Source organism: Mesoplodon mirus (assembly GCF_964341445.2).
Source record: "Mesoplodon mirus genome assembly, chromosome: 5".
NCBI lineage: Eukaryota > Metazoa > Chordata > Mammalia > Artiodactyla > Ziphiidae > Mesoplodon > Mesoplodon mirus.
The window spans coordinates 33,571,309-33,591,871 of NC_138980.1; the positions used below are offsets into that span (position 1 = coordinate 33,571,309).

At 51.2% G+C, this 20,563-nt stretch overlaps 2 protein-coding genes across 2 annotated transcripts in view; one reads left to right on the forward strand and one right to left on the reverse strand.

The window, feature by feature from the left end:
- Positions 1-195: 195 nt before the first annotated feature.
- TIMM13 (translocase of inner mitochondrial membrane 13) lies at positions 196-1,390 on the forward strand. Its single transcript, XM_082621988.1, has 3 exons — positions 196-393; positions 477-545; positions 722-1,390. The coding sequence occupies exons 1-3, from the start codon at positions 274-276 to the stop codon at positions 818-820; spliced, it is 288 nt and encodes a 95-aa protein (XP_082478114.1). The 5' UTR covers positions 196-273; the 3' UTR covers positions 821-1,390.
- A 16,176-nt stretch (positions 1,391-17,566) lies between these two features.
- TMPRSS9 (transmembrane serine protease 9) overlaps positions 17,567-20,563 on the reverse strand; it is a gene marked incomplete at its 5' end in the record, with an annotated part of 32,763 nt that continues 29,766 nt past the window's right edge. Inside the window, one exon of the mRNA XM_082620776.1 lies at positions 17,567-20,255. Coding sequence (XP_082476902.1) covers positions 20,094-20,255 — 162 coding nt within the window. The 3' untranslated portion in view covers positions 17,567-20,093. The remainder of the gene's footprint in view (positions 20,256-20,563) is intronic.

The window sequence follows — 20,563 nt, forward strand, 5'->3', positions numbered from 1 at the left end:
GCGGAGGGACCCTTGGGGGGGCGGAGCTTGAGCGCGGAGGGGCGGGCCTCTGGCCCCGTGTCCCTCCCTTCTCCCCGGAGTCCTTCACGGGAAACCGACTCTGGACCGCTCTTGTCTGCGCATGCGCGGGAGGCCCCGCGCGGCCCTATTGGAGCTGTAGTGCCGCCCCCAGCCCGCTCGGATTCCATTTCCCGTGGGGCCCTGCGGTGTCCGACTTCCGGCGTGTGTGCGGGTGGGCGCACGCGGCCACCGTCCGGTTGACTTTGCGGAGCCATGGAGGGTGGCTTCGGCTCGGATTTCGGGAGCTCCGGCGGCGGGAAGCTGGATCCCGGGCTTATCATGGAGCAGGTGAAAGTGCAGATCGCCGTGGCCAACGCGCAAGAGCTGCTGCAGGTCCGGGGCGGGGGCGGGGGGCCGAGGGTGGCGGGGTCCGCCGGGGGCCGGCGTCGCAACTGAGGGCTCGCGTGTCCCCACAGAGGATGACGGACAAGTGCTTCCGGAAGTGCATCGGGAAGCCGGGGGGCTCCCTGGACAATTCGGAGCAGGTAAACGCGGGGGGCCGGCGGGGTCGCGGGCCCGGACCCGGCGGGGAGGCCTCTGCGCATGCACGCGGACTAACGGGGCGACGCGGTGGGGCCGCGGCGCGTGCGCAGTCCGCTGCCGGGGGGTGGGGGCGCTGGCCGCGGTCCAGACCTGAGCCGTGCGCCCTCCCCGTCCCTAGAAGTGCATCGCCATGTGTATGGACCGCTACATGGACGCCTGGAACACCGTGTCCCGTGCCTATAACTCGCGGCTGCAGCGGGAACGAGCCAACATGTGACCGCGACGCGCCAGCAGGCCACCCCCCCAGCCTTGCCCCAGCCCCGGACCCATTTCCGTAAATGCTGTTTGTGAGGCAGGGGCCAGCCTGTGCGTACTGCCTGCCAGAAGTTTATGAGAACAAGATTGGTGCTGGGACAATTGGGACTCTTCCCGGCCCCTCCGCCTACATGCACACGTGTTAGTGGGTGTAGCTTGGGTCTTGGGAGACCCCTGGCCCCGGTGCCACCTCCCCTTGTGCGCCGGTTACCGAATTAAGTCCTGTGGATCTTGCTGGGGCCGCAGCAGAGTTGACACAGCACGAGTATTATTCAGTGGTCGAATAAATGGAACAGCGGGAGCTAAGTTCACAGCTGAACTTCTCACCCACCTGGCGAGGGGGTTTTTAATTTTAAAGGGAGGAGTGAGGTTAATGATTGGGAGGTACACGCATTAGTCTACGGGGGAAGGGGAAAGGCTTTTTTGAGGGAGTTGGGGACACCGTTTTTATCCTGTTTTGGTCTTTAATGTATGTACTGGCCTCTGGTAGGTGTGTCATTTAATATGTTAATATAGTAAAATCAACACATAATGAGGTTCAGGGTCTGTTGGAGGTTGGATTTGCCGCCATCTTGGTCCCAGCTGGTTCCACTTGGTTTTTTCTTTGTGCGTGTAGCGTCGTCTCTTATCTCTGGACCCTTTAACTTACAGATTTATGTTCACTCCTGCTGAAGGTATGGCGGGGAGGGTGGCAGGTTTTGAGCAAAGACCTGGCTTAGGTCTGGCAACAAAATTCCCCCTTCCCTTGTAACTGCTCCTCATTCTTGAGGGGGCGCTGAAGGGCGAAGGTTTGATTTCTGAAGCTGCTTTTTGCTGAACGTGGGTGTAGTTTTTTTCTGGATTAGAGGAACAGAACTGTTCCCTGACTAACCTAAAATAAGTTTGTCACCAGGACGCAGTCCCAGTTGCTTGTATCCGTGTGTTAGTATCATCTGAAGTTTGATGGTTTCAAGCCATTTACTAACGAAGTTGACAAGGCAGTCAAGGAGACAAGGCCCGAAAGTGAGCCGGAGGATGATAGCAGTTAGTGGGCCAATCAGTGGAAGAAACCAGTTCAGCTGCGGGGGCTCTGCGTGACCATATCCCAGATGGAGCTTGGTTCTTGAACTTGTGTGTTACATCTATGTAACCACTGAGCTTGTTCATAGATCTCTTTTATGTTGATCTCAGTCTGACCAGAGTTATCAACGTACATGCGGCAGATTTCATTCAAAACTGCGTAGACTTGGGGCTTCCCTGGTGGCGCAGTGGTTGAAGAGTCCGCCTGCCGATGCAGGGGACACGGGTTCGTGCCCCAGTCCGGGAAGATCCCACATGCCGTGGAGCAGCTGGGCCCGTGAGCCATGGTCGCTGAGCCTGCGCGTCTGGAGCCTGTGCTCCGCAACGGGAGAGGCCACAACAGTGAGAGACCCGCGTACCGCAAAAAAAAACAAAAAAAACCCCCAAAAAACAACAACTGCGTAGATTTCCCTTTGTTCAGCCAGGAGATAGTCAAGGGCTAGCCTATTGTCGAGAACAACGTTTGCTAGTGAGTCTAGAGAAGTACGGGGCCCTTATAAGGCAACCTCTGTGTTTTCAGACGAATTTTCAAGGATCGGCGTGAGATCTTTTTTTTTTTAATTAATTAATTTATTTTTAGCTGAGTTGGGTCTTCGTTGCAGTGAGCAGGCTTCTCATCTTGGTGGCTTCTCTTGTGGAGCACGGGCTCTAGGTGCACGGACTTCAGTAGTTGTGGCGCACGGGCTCAGTAGTTGTGGCGCACGGGCTTAGTTGCTCCGCGGCATGTGGGATCTTCCCGGACCAGGGCTCGAACCCGTGTCCCCTGCATTGGTAGGTGGATTCTTAACCACTGTGCCACCAGGGAAGCCCCCCCGGTGTGAGATCTTGTAGAGTGATTTCATGGTATGTGTGACCTCCCCAGGGGGCCACCAGTCGGAGAGCTATCCCTGCTCCTGCCCGAATGAGTCCCATTGCCCTTTGATCTCAGGGCTGGGTGAAACTGATGTTATGAATAGTTATACCTAGGTTCCTAGAACTTGGCTGGCCTAGTGTGCATTGTTTCATAAATTGGGCATTATTTAAGCAAGGAGAAGCTAGAGCCCACCCCAGAGAAGGGAAGGAGTTGGGGTTGTTCTGATGGGGCAGTTGGTTTATTCTCGGGCCACAAAGGAACCAGGTACCCAGGGGGAGAGCATGCCTAGTGCACTTCTGAGGAATTGAACCACCTCCCTAAGTGGCTAGCCCAAGAGGGGGTTCCCTTGCAGTGTGAGGGGAGAGGCCCACCTGCGTAGCAGGGGTCATTGGGGGGTTCTTGACTAGTGGCTTTTCCCCAGGCCTCAGCAGGGCCCCACACTAAACCCCAGACAACTGGCATCTTCCCTCCCCCATAAGCACATCTCCTGTCTGGTCCCTGTGTGTATTCGTTGAGTGGGCGCAGAGGGCACCAGTGGGTGAGATTTCCATAGGAGTCAATCCCGGGGCATTTAAATTATGGGGCAGTGGAAGAAGCAGTGCTCAGAGTCCGGAGCAGCCCCAGGGTATTACTGCAAGTTTCTCCCTTTGGTAGGGGCTGCTGACATGGGCAGTGGCAGCAAGACCGCACTTTAGAGTGAGTGCTTTGTATTTGCTGGAGATGTTAATTTCAGGGATGAGATCCAAGCAGGAAAGCTGCGTTCAAGAGGGGTAGATGTAGCAGGTCCGTTAGCCAAGGTGAGGGTGAGGCTGTCATTCTTAGGGGTAAAATGTAACACCTTTAATCCACGGGCATCACTTTGTGGGTGGGGGTGACAGACCAGCACTGGGATAGAGTCTGTCCACCGGCTGTAATCCCCGAGAAATGTACTATTGCGTTAAGCTCTCATTTCACGTGGACAGTTACAAGGGACAGGCTTAGCCAACTGCTAAGCCTGTTCACCACATTACTTATCTATCAGTAAGTTCTTCCTTTTGAAAGGTAACTTAAGGGCTATAACAGGTTCACAGGTGTATGGAGTGGGGGGCTCAGTAACTCCTTCCTCAGGTATGGGTGCTGCCTTCACTCTGGTATGGTGGGTCCACGGGGCTGTGCCGTGTAATTGTCAGGCAGTCTGAGTGGTCAAGATTACTAGCTAAGGTCCTGTCTACTTGGGGTCTAACTGGTCTTGTGGTTTTCCAGCCTTCTGGGTTCTCAAATAAACCCAATCCCCAGGGGAGAAAGGATGGAAAGTGATGTCAGAAAGGGAAGGCAGTTCCGGATCCCTGTAGGCGTGTAAAGCTTTGCTTATTTCCCCTTTCTATAAGGCATATTTCAGTCGCTCCAAATCCCTCAGGTTGGTCTTGGAGCCAGGTCCTTCAGGAATGGGCCTCCGGTACATGAGCTCATATGGACTCAACCTGAGCTTTCCTTTGAGGTCTCTTTGCATTCTTTTTTTTTTTAAATAATTTTATAAATTTATTTATTTGGGGCTGAGTTGGGTCTTCGTTGCTGCGTGCAGGCTTTCTCTAGTTCTGGCGAGCGGGGGCTGCTCTTCGTTGCGGTGTGCGGGCTTCTCATTGCAGTGGCTTCTCTTGTTGCAGAGCACGGGCTCCAGGCGTGTAGGCTTCAGTAGTTGTGGCACGTGGGCTCAGTAGTTGTGGCTCTTGGGCTCTAGAGCGCGGGCTCAGTAGTTGTGGCGCATGGGCTTAGTTGCTCCGCGGCATGTGGCATCTTCCCTGACCGGGGCTCAAACCCGTGTCCCCTGCATTGGCAGGCGGGTTCTTAACCACTGCGCCACCAGGGAAGTCCGCTATTTGCATTCTGAAAGGTGCTGTGGGGAGAAGGGACATCCAGGGTTGATAAGTGTCTGGACCTAGTTTCTCTAAGTTCCTTTTTTTTTAAATTTTTTATTGGAGTATAATTGCTTTACAATAGTGTGTTAGTTTCTGCTTTATAACAAAGTGAATCAGTTATACATATGTTCCCATATCTCTTCCCTCTGGTGTCTCCCTCCCTCCCACCCTCCCTATCCCACCCCTCTAGGTGGTCACAAAGCACCGAGCTGATCTCCCTGTGCTATGCGGCTGCTTCCCACTAGCTATCTTTTTTACGTTTGGTAGTGTATATATGTCCATGCCACTCTCTCACTTTGTCATGGCTTACCCTTCCCCCTCCACATATCCTCAAGTTCATTCTCTAGTAGGTCTGTGTCTTTATTCCTGTCTTACCCCTAGGTTCTTCATGACATTTTGTTTTCTTAAATTCTATATATATATGTTAGCATACGGTATTTGTCTTTGTCTTTCTGAGTTACTTCACTCTGTATGACAGACTCTAGGTCTATCCACCTCATTACAAATAGCTCAATTTCGTTTCTTTTTATAGCCGAGTAATATTTCACTGTATATATGTGCCATATCTATCCATTCATCCGATGATGGACACTTAGGTTGTTTCCATCTCTGGGCTATTGTAAATAGAGCTGCAATGAACATTGTGGTACATGACTCTTTTTGAATTATGGTTTTCTCAGGGTATATGCCCAGTAGTGGGATTGCTAGGTCATATGGTAGTTCTATTTGTAGGTTTTTAAGGAACCTCCATACTGTTCTCCATAGTGGCTGTACCAATTCACATTCCCACCAGCAGTGCAAGAGTGTTCCCTCTTCTCCACACCCTCTCCAGCATTTGTTTCTAGATTTTTTTTTTTTTTTTCTTTTTGCGGTATGCGGGCCTCTCACTGTTGTGGCCTCTCCCGCCGCGGAGCACAGGCTCCGGACGCGCAGGCCCAGCGGCCATGGCTCACGGGCCCAGCCGCTCCGCGGCATATGGGATCCCCCCAGACCGGGGCACGAACCCGTATCCCCTGCATCGGCAGGCGGACTCTCAACCACTGCGCCACCAGGGAGGCCCTAGATGTTTTGATGATGGCCATTCTGACTGGTGTGAGATGATATCTCATTGTAGTTTTGATTTGCATTTCTCTAATGATTAATGATGTTGAGCGTTCTTTATGTGTTGGCAGTCTGTATATCTTCTTTGGAGAAATGTCTGTTTAGGTCTTCTGCCCATTTTTGGATTGGGTTGTTTGTTTTTTTGTTATTGAGCTGCATGAGCTGCTTATAAATTTTGGAGATTAATCCTTTGTCAGTTGCTTCATTTGCAAATATTTTCTCCCATTCTGAGGGTTGTCTTTTGGTCTTGTTTATGGTTTCCTTTGCTGTGCAAAAGCTTTGAAGTTTCATTAGGTCCCATGTGTTTTTGTTTTTATTTCCATTTCTCTGGGAGGTGGGTCAAAAAGGATCTTGCTGTGATTTATGTCATAGAGTGTTCTGCCTATGTTTTCCTCTAAGAGTTTGATAGTTTATGGCCCTACATTTAGGTCTTTAATCCATTTTGAGCTTATTTTTGTGTATGGTGTTAGGGAGTGATCTAATCTCATACTTTGACATGTACCTGTCCAGTTTTTCCAGCACCACTTACTGAAGAGGCTGTCCTTTCTCCACTGTACATTCCTGCCTCCTTTATCAAAGATAAGGTGACCATATGTGTGTGGGTTTATCTCTGGGCTTTCTATCCTGTTCCATTGATCTATCTTTCTGTTTTTGTGCCAGTACCATACTTTTGATTATTGTAGTTTTGTAGTATAGTCTGAAGTCAGGAAGCCTGATTCCTCCAGCTCCATTTTTCGTTCTCAAGATTGCTTTGGCTATTCGGGGTCTTTTGTGTTTCCATACAAATTGTGAAATTTTTTGTTCTGGTTCTGTGGAAAATGCCATTGGTAGTTTGATAGGGATTGCATTGAATCTGTAGATTGCTTTGGATAGTAGAGTCATTTTCACAATGTTGATTCTTCCAATCCAAGAACATGGTATATCTCTCCATCTATTTGTATCATCTTTAATTTCTTTCATCAGTGTCTTATAATTTTCTGCATACAAGTCTTTTGTCTCCTTGGGTAGGTTTATTCCTAGATATTTTATTCTTTTTGTTGCAATGGTAAATGGGAGTGTTTTCTTGATTTCACTTTCAGATTTTTCATCATTAGTGTATAGGAATGCCAGAGATTTCTGTGCATTAATTTTGTATCCTGCTACTTTACCAAATTCATTGATTAGCTCTAGTAGTTTTCTGGTAGCATCTTTAGGATTCTGTATGTATAGTATCATGTCATCTGCAAACAGTGACAGCTTTACTTCTTCTTTTCCGATTTGGACTCCTTTTATTTCCTTTTCTTCTCTGATTGCTGTGGCTAAAACTTCCAAAACTATGTTGAATAAGAGTGGTGAGAGTGGGCAACCTTGTCTTGTTCCTGATCTCAGTGGAAATGCTTTCAGTTTTTCACCACTGAGGACAATGTTGGCTGTGGGTTTGTCATGTATGGCCTTTATTATGTTGAGGAAAGTTCCCTCTATGCCTACTTTCTGCAGGGTTTTTATCATAAATGGGTGTTGAATTTTGTCGATAGCTTTCTCTGCATCTATTGAGATGATCATATGGTTTTTCTTCTTCAGTTTGTTAATATGGTGTATCACGTTGATTGATTTGCATATATTGAAGAATCCTTGCATTCCTGGAATAAACCCCACTTGATCATGGTGTATGATCCTTTTAATGTGTTGTTGGATTCTGTTTGCTAGTATTTTGTTGAGGATTTTTGCATCTATGTTCATCAGTGATATTGCCCTGTAGTTTCCTTTCTTTGTGACATCCTTGTCTGGTTTTGGTATCAGGGTGATGGTGGCCTCATAGAATGTGTTTGGGAGTGTTCCTACCTCTGCTATATTTTGGAAGAGTTTGGGAAGGATAGGTGTTAGCTCTTCTCTAAATGTTTGGTAGAATTCGCCTGTGAAGCCATCTGGTCCTGGGCTTTTGTTTGTTGGAAGATTTTTTATCACAGTTTCAATTTCAGTGCTTGTGATTGGTCTGTTCCTATTTTCTATTTCTTCCTGATTCAGTCTTGGCAGGTTGTGCATTTCTAAGGATTTGTCCATTTCTTCCAGGTTGTCCATTTTATTGGCATAGAGTTGCTTGTAGTAATCTCTCATGATCTTTTGTATTTCTGCAGTGTCAGTTGTTACTTCTCCTTTTTCATTTCTAATTCTATTGATTTGAGTCTTCTCCCTTTTTTTCTTGATGAGTCTGGCTAATGGTTTATCAATTTTATCTTCTCAAAGAACCAGCTTTTAGTTTTATTGATTTTTGCTATCGTTTCCTTCATTTCTTTTTCATTTATTTCTGATCTGATTTTTATGATTTCTTTCCTTCTGCTAACTTTGGGGGTTTTTTGTTCTTTCTCTAATTGCTTTAGGTGCAAGGTTAGGTTGTTTATTCGAGATGTTTCCTGTTCCTTAAGGTAGGATTGTATTGCTATAAACTTCCCTCTTAGAACTGCTTTTGCTGCATCCCATAGGTTTTGGGTCGTCGTGTCTCCATTGTCATTTGTTTCTAGGTATTTTTTTAATTTCCTCTTTGATTTCTTCAGTGATCACTTCGTTATTAAGTAGTGTATTGTTTAGCCTCCACGTGTTTGTGTTTTTTACAGATCTTTTCCTGTAATTGATATCTAGTCTCATAGCGTTGTGGTTGGAAAAGATACTTGATACAATTTCAATTTTCTTAAATTTACCAAGGCTTGATTTATGACCCAAGATATGATCTATCCTGGAGAATGTTCCATGAGCACTTGAGAAAAATGTGTATTCTGTTGTTTTTGGATGGAATGTCCTATAAATATCAATTGAGTCCGTCTTGTTTAATGTATCATTTAAAGCTTGTGTTTCCTTATTTATTTTCATTTTGGATGATCTGTCCATTGGTGAAAGTGGGGTGTTAAAGTCCCCTACTATGAGTGTGTTACTGTCGATTTCTCCTTTTATGGCTGTTAGCATTTGCCTTATGTATTGAGGTGCTGCTATGTTGGGTGCATAAGTATTTACAATTGTTATATCTTCTTCTTGGAATGATCCCTTGATCATTATGTAGTGTCCTTCTTTGTCTCTTCTAATAGTCTTTATTTTAAAGTCTATTTTATCTGATATGAAAATTGCTACTCCAGCTTTCTTTTGGTTTCCATTTGCATGGAGTATCTTTTTCCATCCCCTTACTTTCAGTCTGTATGTGTCTCTAGGTCTGAAGTGGTTTCTTGTAGACAGCATATATATGGGTCTTGTTTTTGTATCCATTCAGACAATCTGTGTCTTTTGGTGGGAGCATTTAGTCCATTTACACTTAAGGTAATTATCGATATGTATGTTCCTATTCCCATTTTCTTAATTGTTTTGGGTTTGTTATTGTAGGTCTTTTCCTTCTCTTGTGTTTCTTACCTAGAGAAGTTCCTTTAGCATTTGTTGTAAAGCTGGTTTGGTGGTGCTGAACTCTCAGCTTTTGCTTGTCTGTAAAGGTTTTAATTTCTCCATCAAATCTGAATGAGATCCTTGCTGGATAGAGTAATCTTGGTTGCAGGTTTTTCTCCTTCATCACTTTAAATATGTCCTGCCACTCCCTTCTGGCTTGCAGAGTTTCTGCTGAAAGATCAGCTGTTAACGTTTTGGGGATTCCCTTGTGTGTTATTTGTTGTTTTTCCCTTGCTGCTTTTAATATGTTTTCTTTGTATTTAATTTTTGACAGTTCGATTAATATGTGTCTTGGCATGTTTCTCCTTGGATTTATCCTGTGTGGGACTCTCTGTGCTTCCTGGACTTGATTAACTCTTTCCTTTCCCATATTAGGGATGTTTTCAACTATAATCTCTTCAAATATCTTCTCAGTCCCTTTCTTTTTCTCTTCTTCTTCTGGAACCCCTATAATTCGAATGTTGGTGCATTTAATGTTGTCCCAGAGGTCTCTGAGACTGTCCTCAGTTCTTTTCATTCTTTTTTCTTTATTCTGCTCTGCAGTAGTTATTTCCACTATTTTATCTTCCAGGTCACTTATCCGTTCTTCTGCCTCAGTTATTCTGCCATTGATCCCATCTAGAGTATTTTTAATAAATTTTCATTTATTGTGTTGTTCGTTGTTGCTTGTTTCATCTTTAGTTTTTCTAGGTCCTTGTTAAATGTTTCTTGAATTTTGTCTATTCTATTTCCAAGATTTTGGATCTTCTTTACTATCTTTATTCTGAATTCTTTTTCAGGTAGACTGCCTATTTTCTCTTCATTTGTTAGGTCTGGTGGGTTTTTATCTTGCTCATCTGCTGTGTTTTTTTCTGTCTTCTCATTTTGCTTAACTTAGTGTGTTTGGAGTCTCCTTTTTGCAGGCTGCAGGTTTGTTGTTTCCATTGTTTTTGGTGTCTGTCCCCAGTGGCTAAGGTTGGTTCAGTGGGTTGTGTAGGCTTCCTGGTGGAGGGGACTAGTGCCTGTGTTCTGGTGGATGAGGCTGGATCTTGTCTTTCTGGTGGGCAGGTCCACGTCTTGTGGTGTGTTTTGGGGTGTCTGTGGACCTATTATGATTTTAGGCATCCTCTCTGCTAATGGGTGGCGTTGTGTTCCTGTCTTGCTAGTTGTTTGGCATAGGGTGTCCAGCACTGTAGCTTGCTGGTCGTTGAGTGAAGCTGGGTGCTGGTGTTGAGATGGAGATCTCTGGGAGATTTTTGCTGTTTGATATTACATGGAGCTGGGAGGTCTCTTGTGGACAGTGTCCTGAAGTTGGCTCTCCCACCTCAGAGGCACAGCGCTGACTCCTGGCTGCAGCACCAAGAGCCTTTCATCCACACAGCTCAGAATAAAAGGGAGAAAAAGTAGAAAGAAAAAATTAGTAGAAGTAGAAAGAAGGAAGGAAGGAAAGAAAGGAAGGAAGGGAAGGAAGGAAAAAAAGAGAAGATAAAGTAAAATAAGATAAAGTTATTAAAATAAAAAATAATTATTAAGGAAAAAAAAAAAACGGGCGGATAGAACCCTAGGACAAATGGTGGAAGCAAAGCTATACAGACAAAATCTCACACAGAAGCATACACATACACAGTCACAAAAAGAAGAAAAGGGGGAAAAAATCATAAATCTTGCTCTCATGGTCCACCTCCTCAATTTGGGATGATTCATTGTCTCTTCAGGTATTCCACAGATGCAGAGTACATCAAGTTGATTGTGGAGATTTAATCCGCTGCTCCTGAGGCTGCTGGGAGAGATTTCCTTTTCTCTTCTTTGTTCGCACAGCTCCCGGGGCTCAGCTTTGGATTTGGCCCCGCCTCTGCGTGTAGGTCGCCGGAGGGCGTCTGTTCTTCGCTCAGACAGGACGGAGTTAAAGGAGCAGCTGCTTGGGGGACTCTGGCTCACTTAGGCCCGTGGGGAGGGAGGGGCACGGAGGTGGGGCGAGCGTGCTGGGCAGAGGGCCGTTGTGAAGTTGCACCAGCCCGAGGCGCGCCGTGCGCTCTCCCGCTCTCCCGGGGAAGCTGTCCCTGGATCCCGGGACCCCGGCAGTGGTGGACTGCACAGGCTCCCGGAAGGGAGGTGTGGATAGTGACCTGCGCTTGAACACAGGCCTCTTGGCGGCGGCAGCAGCAGTCCCAGCGTCCCACGCCTGTCTCTGGGGTCCGCGCTTTCAGCCGTGACTCGCGCCTGTCTCTGGAGCTCCTTTAAGCAGCGCTCTTAATCCCCTCTCCTCGCGCACCATGAAACACAGAGAGAAGAAAAAGTCTCTTGCCTCTTTGGCAGCTCCAGACTTTTTCCCGGACTCGCTTCCGGCCAGCCGTGGCGCACTAGCCCCTTCAGGCTGTGTTCACGCCGCCAACCCCAGTCCTCTCCCTGCGCTCCGACCGAAGCCCGAGCCTCAGCTCCCAGCCCCGCCCGCCCCAGCGGGTGAGCAGACAAGCCTCTCTGGCTGGTGAGTGCCGGTCGGCACCGATCCTCGCTTTGCCCTCCGCACCCCTGTGGCTGCGCTCTCCTCCGCGGCTCCGAAGCTCCCCTCTCCTCTACCTGCAGTCTCCGCCCGCGAAGGGGGCTCCTAGTGTGTGGAAACCTTTCCTCCTTCACGGCTCCCTCCCACTGGTGCAGGTCCCGTCCCTATCCTTTTGTCTGTTTATTCTTTTTTCTTTTGCCCCACCCAGGTACGTGGGGAGTTTCTTGCCTTTTGGGAGGTCTGAGGTCTTCTGCCAGCGTTCAGTAGGTGTTCTGTAGGAGATGTTCCACCTGTAGATGTATTTCTGGTGTATCTGTGGGGAGGAAGGTGATCTCCGTGTCTTACTCTTCCGCCATCTTCCCCTCATCTCTAAGTTTCTTTTGAGGGTTTGATTTGTTCTACTTTTCCTGAGGATGGTGGTGTCCAAGTGGAGTATAAACCCCATGTAATTCCTAGAGCTCTAGAGAGTCCCTTAGTAATTTGGGAAACAAAGGCGGGCCCACTGTCACTCTGGATGGACTTGGGGAGCCCAAACCGAGGGATTATTTCCTTGAGCAGGGCCTAGGAGACCTCTAAGGCAGTCTTGGTTCAGGTGGGAAACGCCTCCATCCAGTCGGAGAAGGTGGCAGTCACAGCCGGCAGAAATCTGAAATTTCCTTGTGCCTGGGGCATTACTATAAAATCAGCTTGCCAGTCTTGACCTGGACATGTGCCTTCATATTGGGTGGTAGTTGCTGCCTTGACCCCAGTGGCGGGTGTAAATGTTGGGCTTATTCCGGAGGCAGATAGGGCACGCTTCATCCCCCTGTTTAAGGAGATGGCGGAGATTGGGGGTAGTCATGGACTTGATGAGCCATTGATACAGGCCTCCTGCCCATAACGTGTGCTCGGGCCAGCTTCCCTGGTGACCTGCAGTGCAGAAGCCGACCGTAGGAACTGTCACCCTGGGCATCCTGGGCTTTTTTTTTTTCCTCGGCGGTACGCGGGACTCACTGTTGTGGCCTCTCCCGTTGCGGAGCACAGGCTCCGGACGCCCAGGCTCCGGATGCCCAGGCTCAGCGGCCATGGCATGTGGGATCTTCCCGGACCGGGGCACGAACCCGCGTCCCCTGCATCGGCAGGCGGACTCTCAACCACTGCTCCACCAGGGAAGCCCTATTCTGGGCTTTTAAGATAGCCCCATCCCAAAGCCTTTTCCCTTTTTTTTGGCGGGTGGATGGGAGTTAGCGTCTGGGGGACCCAGCAGGAGCGGCCTCGGAACTCTTTCCCCACCCTCTGCTGCTTGTTTAACTGCCCTGTCTGCCCTCTTATTTCCTCTTACAATTCCTGCTTCTCTTTTTTTTTTTTTTTTTTCTGCTTCTCTCCTTTGATGGCTTCTGCGGTGGATGCCTGCTGCTTCCGCAGGCAGGAGTGTAGTCTCCAGCAGCTACATCATTTCTCTCTCATTCTTAATCTCTTTGTTCCCTGAGGTCCGCGTTCCCCTCCCCCTCCACATGGCCCCATGAGCGTGTAGGTATTGCCAGCTTTCCTTTCCCCGGCTCTAGTGCCCCGATTAGGACAGTTAATCCGGGCAGTTAACGGGGCCTCTGAGCAGAACGGCCAGAGGGCAGAGCTTTAGCCTGCACCCCTTGAGCGACGGAAACCACCTGGGCCACCATGCCCTGCCTTTCGTGTCCCGTCTTTCATAAAGCTCCTCCCGTGGGAGAGCCACTCTGAGTCTGCATTCTCTTTAGGGGAGCTCTTCAGGTCAGGCCGACGGGGGTAACCCTGTTCCATAGCTTTCTCACGACCACGGGTGAATCTGGAGCCTGGCTGAGGTGGCAGGGGGGCAGGGTGAGGACACTACAGGGCCTCAGTCACGGACGTGTTGTCTAGAAGTGCGGCTGGGACTTGCAGGGTTATGAGGGGCTGGAGGTGGTGGGAGTACCAGATGGGCAGGGCCTGTCCAGAGGTTAATTTGTCAGCCTCTCTGAAGAGCTGAGAATTACCAGCTCCAGCCCGTAAGCACGGGGGACACCCTTTAGCTACGACCCCAAGTCAGAGGTCCCAGTTTTGTGAAAGCTCCCCGGGGCAGTTCCTCCTCTCTCATGTACATATAGATGGAGGGGAGGGAGGGGATGGCTCAGGTGGGGAAGGCGGGGCTGGCTCTCACGAGACGGCTTTTCAGTTCCAGGAGTGCCCGGTCACAATTGGGGGTCCATTCCAAAAGTCAAGGTTCTTCCCTTTTAATTGTTCACACAAGGGCTTAGCAATTAAGCCAAAGTTGGGAATCCCTATACAAGCATCCCCAGGAAACCCTGGAGCTGCTTTCCCTTACTAGGGGTGCCTGCCGTCTGGCACATCAGCCCCTTCCTCTCCTTAGATGGCGCCCTGTGCCCCTTTTCTACTATAAATCTTAAGTGTTCTACCCGCTGGAGGGGGAGCTGGGCTTTTTCCTTTGAAACGTCCTGTCCTCTCTCCGCCAGATGATTGAAGGCGTTAGCTGTGTTACAGTCGGAAGGCTCTTTGGTGGGGCTGGTGATTGGATTGTCGTCTGCATGCTGAAGTATAGTTCCCTGTTCTAACTCACCGCGATCTTCAGGGCAGAACCACCCAGCAGAGTTGTTTCCTCGTGCTCTCGGGGTTCCTGCCTTTCGATTGCAAAATCTTAATGAGATTTTCGGGTTAGGGGCACACAAAGAAGGCATCTGTTAGTCTAACAGAGTACCAGGTCCTCTCAGGGTTTAGGGTAGAGTAATGTGCACGGCTTTCGCACCACAGGGTGAATCTCCTCCGTAGCTTCATTTATGGCCCAGGGGTCCTGAACTGGTATCTCCCATTCGGCTCCTTTACTGGCAGAATAGAAGGGTTGCCGGGGCACTGGCAGGGTCTGAGAAGCCCTTGCTTGAGTGGGCTTTGTGCCCACCAGGGCTTCTTTGCTTAAGCGGTGTTGCTCTGGGTGATTGTGGCTGGGTCGCAGCTTGATTAGGACCGGCGGTGCCCTCCTGGCTCTGCCCACAGTGTTGCAGGACCCTACAGAGGGATTAACCCCCTTAAGGATAATTGGGCCATTTAAAAAAATATTTAATTAATTAATTAATTTGGCTGCACCGGGTCTTAGTTGTGGCACACAGAATCCTCCTTGCGGCACGCGGGATCTTTCATGGTGGCGCATGGGCTCAGTAGTTGCAGCGCAGGGGCTTTGTTGCCCCATGGCACGTGGGATCTTAGTTCCTCGGCCAGGGATGGAACCCAGGCCCCCTGCATTGGAGCGTGGAGCCTTACCCCCTGGGCCACCAGGGATATCCCTGGGCCATTATTTTTGGCCGAGGGCAGTCGCACTAGGGCTCCAGAACGGAAGGGGGTCTTAGGTGTTTCAGTGGTAAGGTTTTTGTCTCAGATAAAGCGTAGCTGCCAATCTGTATAGTTGGTCTCTTCCTATTAGAGGAATTGGGTGTTCCGGGACATAGAAAAGTGAGATAACATTCTCTCTTCCAAACCACACTCAAAAGAGCTCTGGACTTCCCTGGTGGCGCAGTGGTTGAGAGTCCGCCTGCCGATGCAGGGGACACGGGTTCATGCCCCGGTCTGGGAGGATCCCACGTGTCGCGGAGTGGCTGGGTCCCTGAGCCATGGCTGCTGAGCCTGCGTGTCCGGAGCCTGTGCTCCACAACGGGAGAGGCCACAACAGTGAGAGGCCTGCGTACCGCAAAAAAAAAAAAAAAAGAGCTCTATAAAATTACATTCCTGTGACTCCCCTTCCACTCCCATCCTTGTACAGTTTTCTTTGGTCATCCTGCTTTGTTGGGTGTTCAGGACTGAGTAGGTAGCCCGTGTGTGACTAGAATGTCAACCGTTCTACCCCCGACGGTCAGGGTCAGCCGAGGCTCCTTCAGGGAGCCCCTGGGCCCCTTCAGCCCTCCTCTTCTTCCATGTGTGGGACCAGCGAGGGTGGGCCGGGGCACCGTGGTTCCCTTGGCTTCCTTCCGAGACCTTTGGGGCGCCCCCTTCCAGTGGCTCTGCTCCAGGCACTGTGCACCCTGATTGGCTTTGAGCCCTGCTCTCCACTGTGGGTGTGGTCTTCGAAACCCTGGCGACTCATCGATGCCACAGGGTCCCTTCGGTGGTGGGGAGAGGGGGAGCATCGTCACTGGCCGGCTGGTTGACCCTGAGTCATGGAAGCCAGAATACTGGCAGTTGGTTCTGCTCGTCTGTCTTCCTTGGCATCCGCCCGCAGATCCCGGTCGTTGAAGTCCCGAAATGCTGGCTCCAGCCCTGGGAAGTGGGTCTGGGGGCCCTGTCTCCAACTTCTGTCATTTTCTCCTCGTGTCTGGGCGCTCTGGGAAGTGGAATGGGCCTTGAGAACGGCCTGCCCTGCCCCTGACCCCAGGCTCACATCCGTGTACACGCCGGCACTCCTGAGGCGTTCCAGGAAAGCCGGGGGGTCTCTCTTCTGCCCCGGATGATCCCTGAACCCTAGTCCCTTTATGGGTTTCTTTTTCGCCAAATGAATGCCCTTCACAGTCACACCCCTGAAACGCGTGAGGTGCTGCCGGCCGTTTTCCTCTCGGCAGCCCCACCCAGGGTCCGTGCTGGGAACGGCTTGGACTCCAGGCTGGTGTAGAGCGTGTCTTGCATTATTATTATTATTTTATTTATTTATTTATTTATTTTGCGGTACGCGGCCCTCTCACTGTTGTGGCCTCTCCCGTGGCGGAGCACAGGCTCCGGACGCACAGGCTCAGCGGCCGTGGCTCACAGGCCCAGCCGCTCCGCAGCATGTGGGATCTTCCCAGACCGGGGCACGAACCCGTGTCCCCTGCATCGGCAGGCGGACTCTCAACCACTGGGCCACCAGGGAAGCCCTGTCCTGCATTATTTTGATGGGTCTCATCAGCTTCCTCCCTTGCACTAGTTATAATCGGTGCCTTTTCTTCCCCGGAGAATAAGATGTTCAGGAGGGTTTGGACAGCCGCCAAGTGGGGAAGTGGGTGTGAATATTCCCTGGACTAAATTAAGGACCCCCTCGGGGTATCCTTCAAACCCTTGGATCTATCCTTCCAGTTATGTAGATCTGGGAAGACAAGGGTACGTACATATGATCAGACTGCCCCCTCCTCTGGGGACATCCTGAAGGGGGAATAGCCCACTGATTCCAAAGGGCTGGTACTGAACGCGGCTACGGGTGTGCAGTGGACTGGTCCCCGAGGGAGCTGTGGAGAGATGGAGGTGGGAGAGTCGGGGAGGGGGCAGCAGGTAGTGGGGGGTGGATTGGGGGGAGTAGAAGGCATCAGGGAACCAGGAGAGGTAGGGGTAGATGACTCAGGAGTCTCAGGTGAACTGTCAGAAGGGGAGTAGCTGCCCTTGGTGGAGGGAGGAGGTCATGTGAGGACCCTCAGGCTGAGACTCCAATACCTGGAGAGAGATTAGAAGTAACCTCGCATTTTGGTTTTTTTTTTTTTTTTTTTTTTTTTTTTGGTTGTGTTGGGTCTTCGTTGCTGTGCCTGGGCTTTCTCTAGTTGCGGTGAGTGGGCTTATTGCAGTGGCTTCTCTTGTTGCAGAGCACGGGCTCTACGTGCACGGGCTTCAGTAGTTATGGCACATGGGCTCAGTAGTTGTGGCTCACGGGCTCTAGAGCGCAGGCTCGGTAGTTGTGGTGCACGGGTTTAGTTGCTCCGCGGCATGTGGGATCCCCCCGGACCAGGGATTGAACCCGTGTCCCCTGCCTTGGCAGGCGGATTCTTAACCACTGCGCCACCAGGGAAGTCCACTATTTGCATTCTGAAAAGTGCTGTGGGGAGAAGGGAGTTCCAGGGTTGATAAGAGTATGGATCCCACACCAAGAGGTCTTGGTGCTCTAACTGAAACCTGAACCAGTCTGCATAGGGGCTGGAAGGGGAGGCGCTGTCTGAGAGGGCCTTGGTTATAAAGCCCCCTTTTAATTCAGCGACTTGACATTCCCAGACCCATTGTGGGGCTGTAGGAGATACTCAGTGTAGGTGGGTGCTTTCAGCCACCGGTCTCTGGAGATAGGGTGAAGGCGGAGTAGGAGATAAGGGTTCTCTCTCCAATCAGGCGAATTGCCCGCAGGGCCCCCCTGGCAGGCAAGGAGGTCTGTTCAAAGAGGGCCTGTCCCTGCTCGGTGACAGGTAACCAGGCAGGGAGGCCGAATGCCCATCTGGTATGTATCCAATTTTCTCTACTCTCAGCTACAAGGACCCAAGGCCTTTGGACAACGTGGAGGTCCTCTTCCTTCCCCAGCCAGGCAAAGTGGTTTTCCTGAAATCTGGCAAAGCAAGATTTTTAAAGGGTTTGTGTCTCAGAGAAGGGATCCCTAGGGACCTGCGATGGAGGGTAGCGGGGAGAGACCTGCCTGAGAGAGACGTGGAGCCTGCCCGGGATGGCCAGTTAGGGCAAGAGGAACCAACACAAGATGCGCTCTTGGGTTTCCGAGTAGAGCCTAGAGGTGGGAACTCTGCAGCGGGTGGGGCTGAGCGTTCTACTGCGTGCTTCCAGTCGGCAGTGGGCCTGGTGCTCACCTACCCTGGTCCACGACCAACGCACCCTTTCACGAGAGTCTGTTTGGTGGTGAGCGCCCTAGTGGCCTGTAAGCGCTCAGCCTGTACCTATGGTTGCGGCATGTCTACTTCCAAGAGCGTTAGGACAGGCGAGGCCACACGGATCAGAGCCTGACGCTTCCCCGCGCCAAGAACAGAGACTAGGGCTCACATCACACACATATGAAACAAGGAGGCGTTCTTGCCACGCCGTGGCCTCTGGAGGGCTTCCTGTTCAGTCCCGTCCCCTTGCTGGGAACCAGTCCAACTGGGCAACCAATTGTGCGATCTTGCCTCTCCCCTTGCCAGGGGGTTGGCTCTATTTAGATGACCAACTGCCCAGTCCAGTCCTCTAGACTGAGGTCTGTCTCCCACGAGACGACCAGGATCCTTTCCCTTCACTTGCCAACCCTCACAGCCAAACCTCGGCCGGAGCGGGGTCAGCGCCCACCCCGTGTCAGGTGTCCCCTGGGCACTGCCCCAGTCTGTAGCAAGCGTCCTTGCTGTAGATACGCTGCGCGGGGGGCCTTTACCTGGGGAGCACTCCACTTGATCCTTGGCTGCTTTTAGATCTCAGACTAAATTCAGTAGTCCTCACTGGCCCAGAGGTTCAGAATTGGGGCACACTGCCCAGTTATTTAGCTGGCCTTGTCAGCCCTGGGTCAGTGAGTTCAGCCCTGAGTTACAGGACGGAATGGGCTCCACGTTGGGCACCAAAATTTGTTGCCGCATTAAATCGTATGGACCCCGCTCGCCTGGCCAAGGCTGGCTGCCTCGGGGTGGGGGTGGGGTCCTTTTTCCATTCGAGTTCGGTAGTGGGTGAATAGGAATCAGAAGCTGAGATGCACAAGTTTTATTCAGTGGCCAAAGGCTGGAGAAGCGGGAGCTAAGTTCACAGACGAACTTCTCGCCCACCTGGCGAGGGGGATTTAATTTTAAAGGGAGGAGGAGTGAGGCTAATGATGGGGACCCATATGTAGTAGTCTGCGGGGGAGGGGCAGGACTTTTTGGAGGGAGTGGGGGGGTCACCCGCTTTTTATCCTGTTTTTGATCCTTAATACCTGGTCCTGGCTGCCGGTGGGTGTGTCATTTAATATGCTAATGTAGTCAAATCAGCGTATAACGAGACTTGATTCTGTTGGAGGTCAGATTTGTCGCCATCTTGGTCCCAGTGGTTCCATTTGGTTTTTTTCTTTGTGTGTGTGTGTGTAGCTCTGGACCCTTTAACTTAAAAAGATTGTGTTCACTCCCGCTAAAGGTGGGGGGGTCGGAGGGTCGTGAGCAAGGATGCTCCTAAGGGCCGGAGCTGGAGAGTTGAGCAAAGACCTGGAGCAGCTCTGGCAACACGCTCGGGGCGATCAACCTAATTCCCTGGGCATAGCATCCGGCTTTGGACCTGGGAGTTGTGGCCACACCCCTTCTGAACCGTGACCTCCTGGGGTCACACAAATAGATGCTGAGTGCGGTGGAGAGAACCCTGTGCGTCTCCCCTGTAGGGGCCTCTGTGGGGACTGAGCCTCAGCGCCCCCCTCCCCTTCTTTCCTGAGCACTCCTAGGTTCCCAGGTGACAGGGAGCGTCAGTCACATAAAAGGGAGCCTCGAAGGTGAGGCTGCCCAAGGCTGGGGGTGGCCCTCTCTGGGAAGGCCTCCCCGCCCCCATCTTTCCTCCCACCTCTGGGCCCTGGCTGAGGGGCAGGCAGTTGTCGTTTCTGTGACACGGAGGGCTGAGCCAGCGGGGTGCAGACGAGGGGCTGTGTTTATTGGAACAAAATATGCAGTTAGATTGCACCCCAGTTACCCACAACCCCTCCACCCCCCGCCTGCCACCTGGACCCCCTCCTCTGGAAGGGTGGCCGGCTGGTCTGCCACCTTCACGTTGCCGGTCCCAGGCCTGGGCAGCCGTGTGGCGGTCACTCTTGGATGTTCTGCCCGATCCAACCTCTCACAGCAGCCACCCGGGTGTAGACGCCCGGGAACTGGGGTCGCCCACAGCCGTAACCCCAGCTGGTGACCCCAGTTAGCACCCACCGGCCAGAGGGCTCCCTGCAGGCCAGGGGTCCCCCAGCGTCACCCTGAGGAGAGGAGAGAGGAAAGGCACTCAGAGCAGGCAGCACCTCCCCGGCAGCAGCCAAGGGTGGGCTGGCCTGATCTGTGTGCTCCTGGGCCACCACGGGAGTCTCACCTGGGCTCCCCCTGTGACCCCAGCTAGTGGCTTCCCCTGTGAGCCTCACTCGTATTATCTGGGAAATTGGTTCAGTGCTCGGGTGAGCGTTCATCCGCCTGGCAGACAGTGGTGGGCACCCGCCTGGCGGTCCAGGAGCAGAACCGGGCCTCAGGCCACAGCCTCTGCCCGGCCTGCTCCTGACCCTCTGAGGGGCAG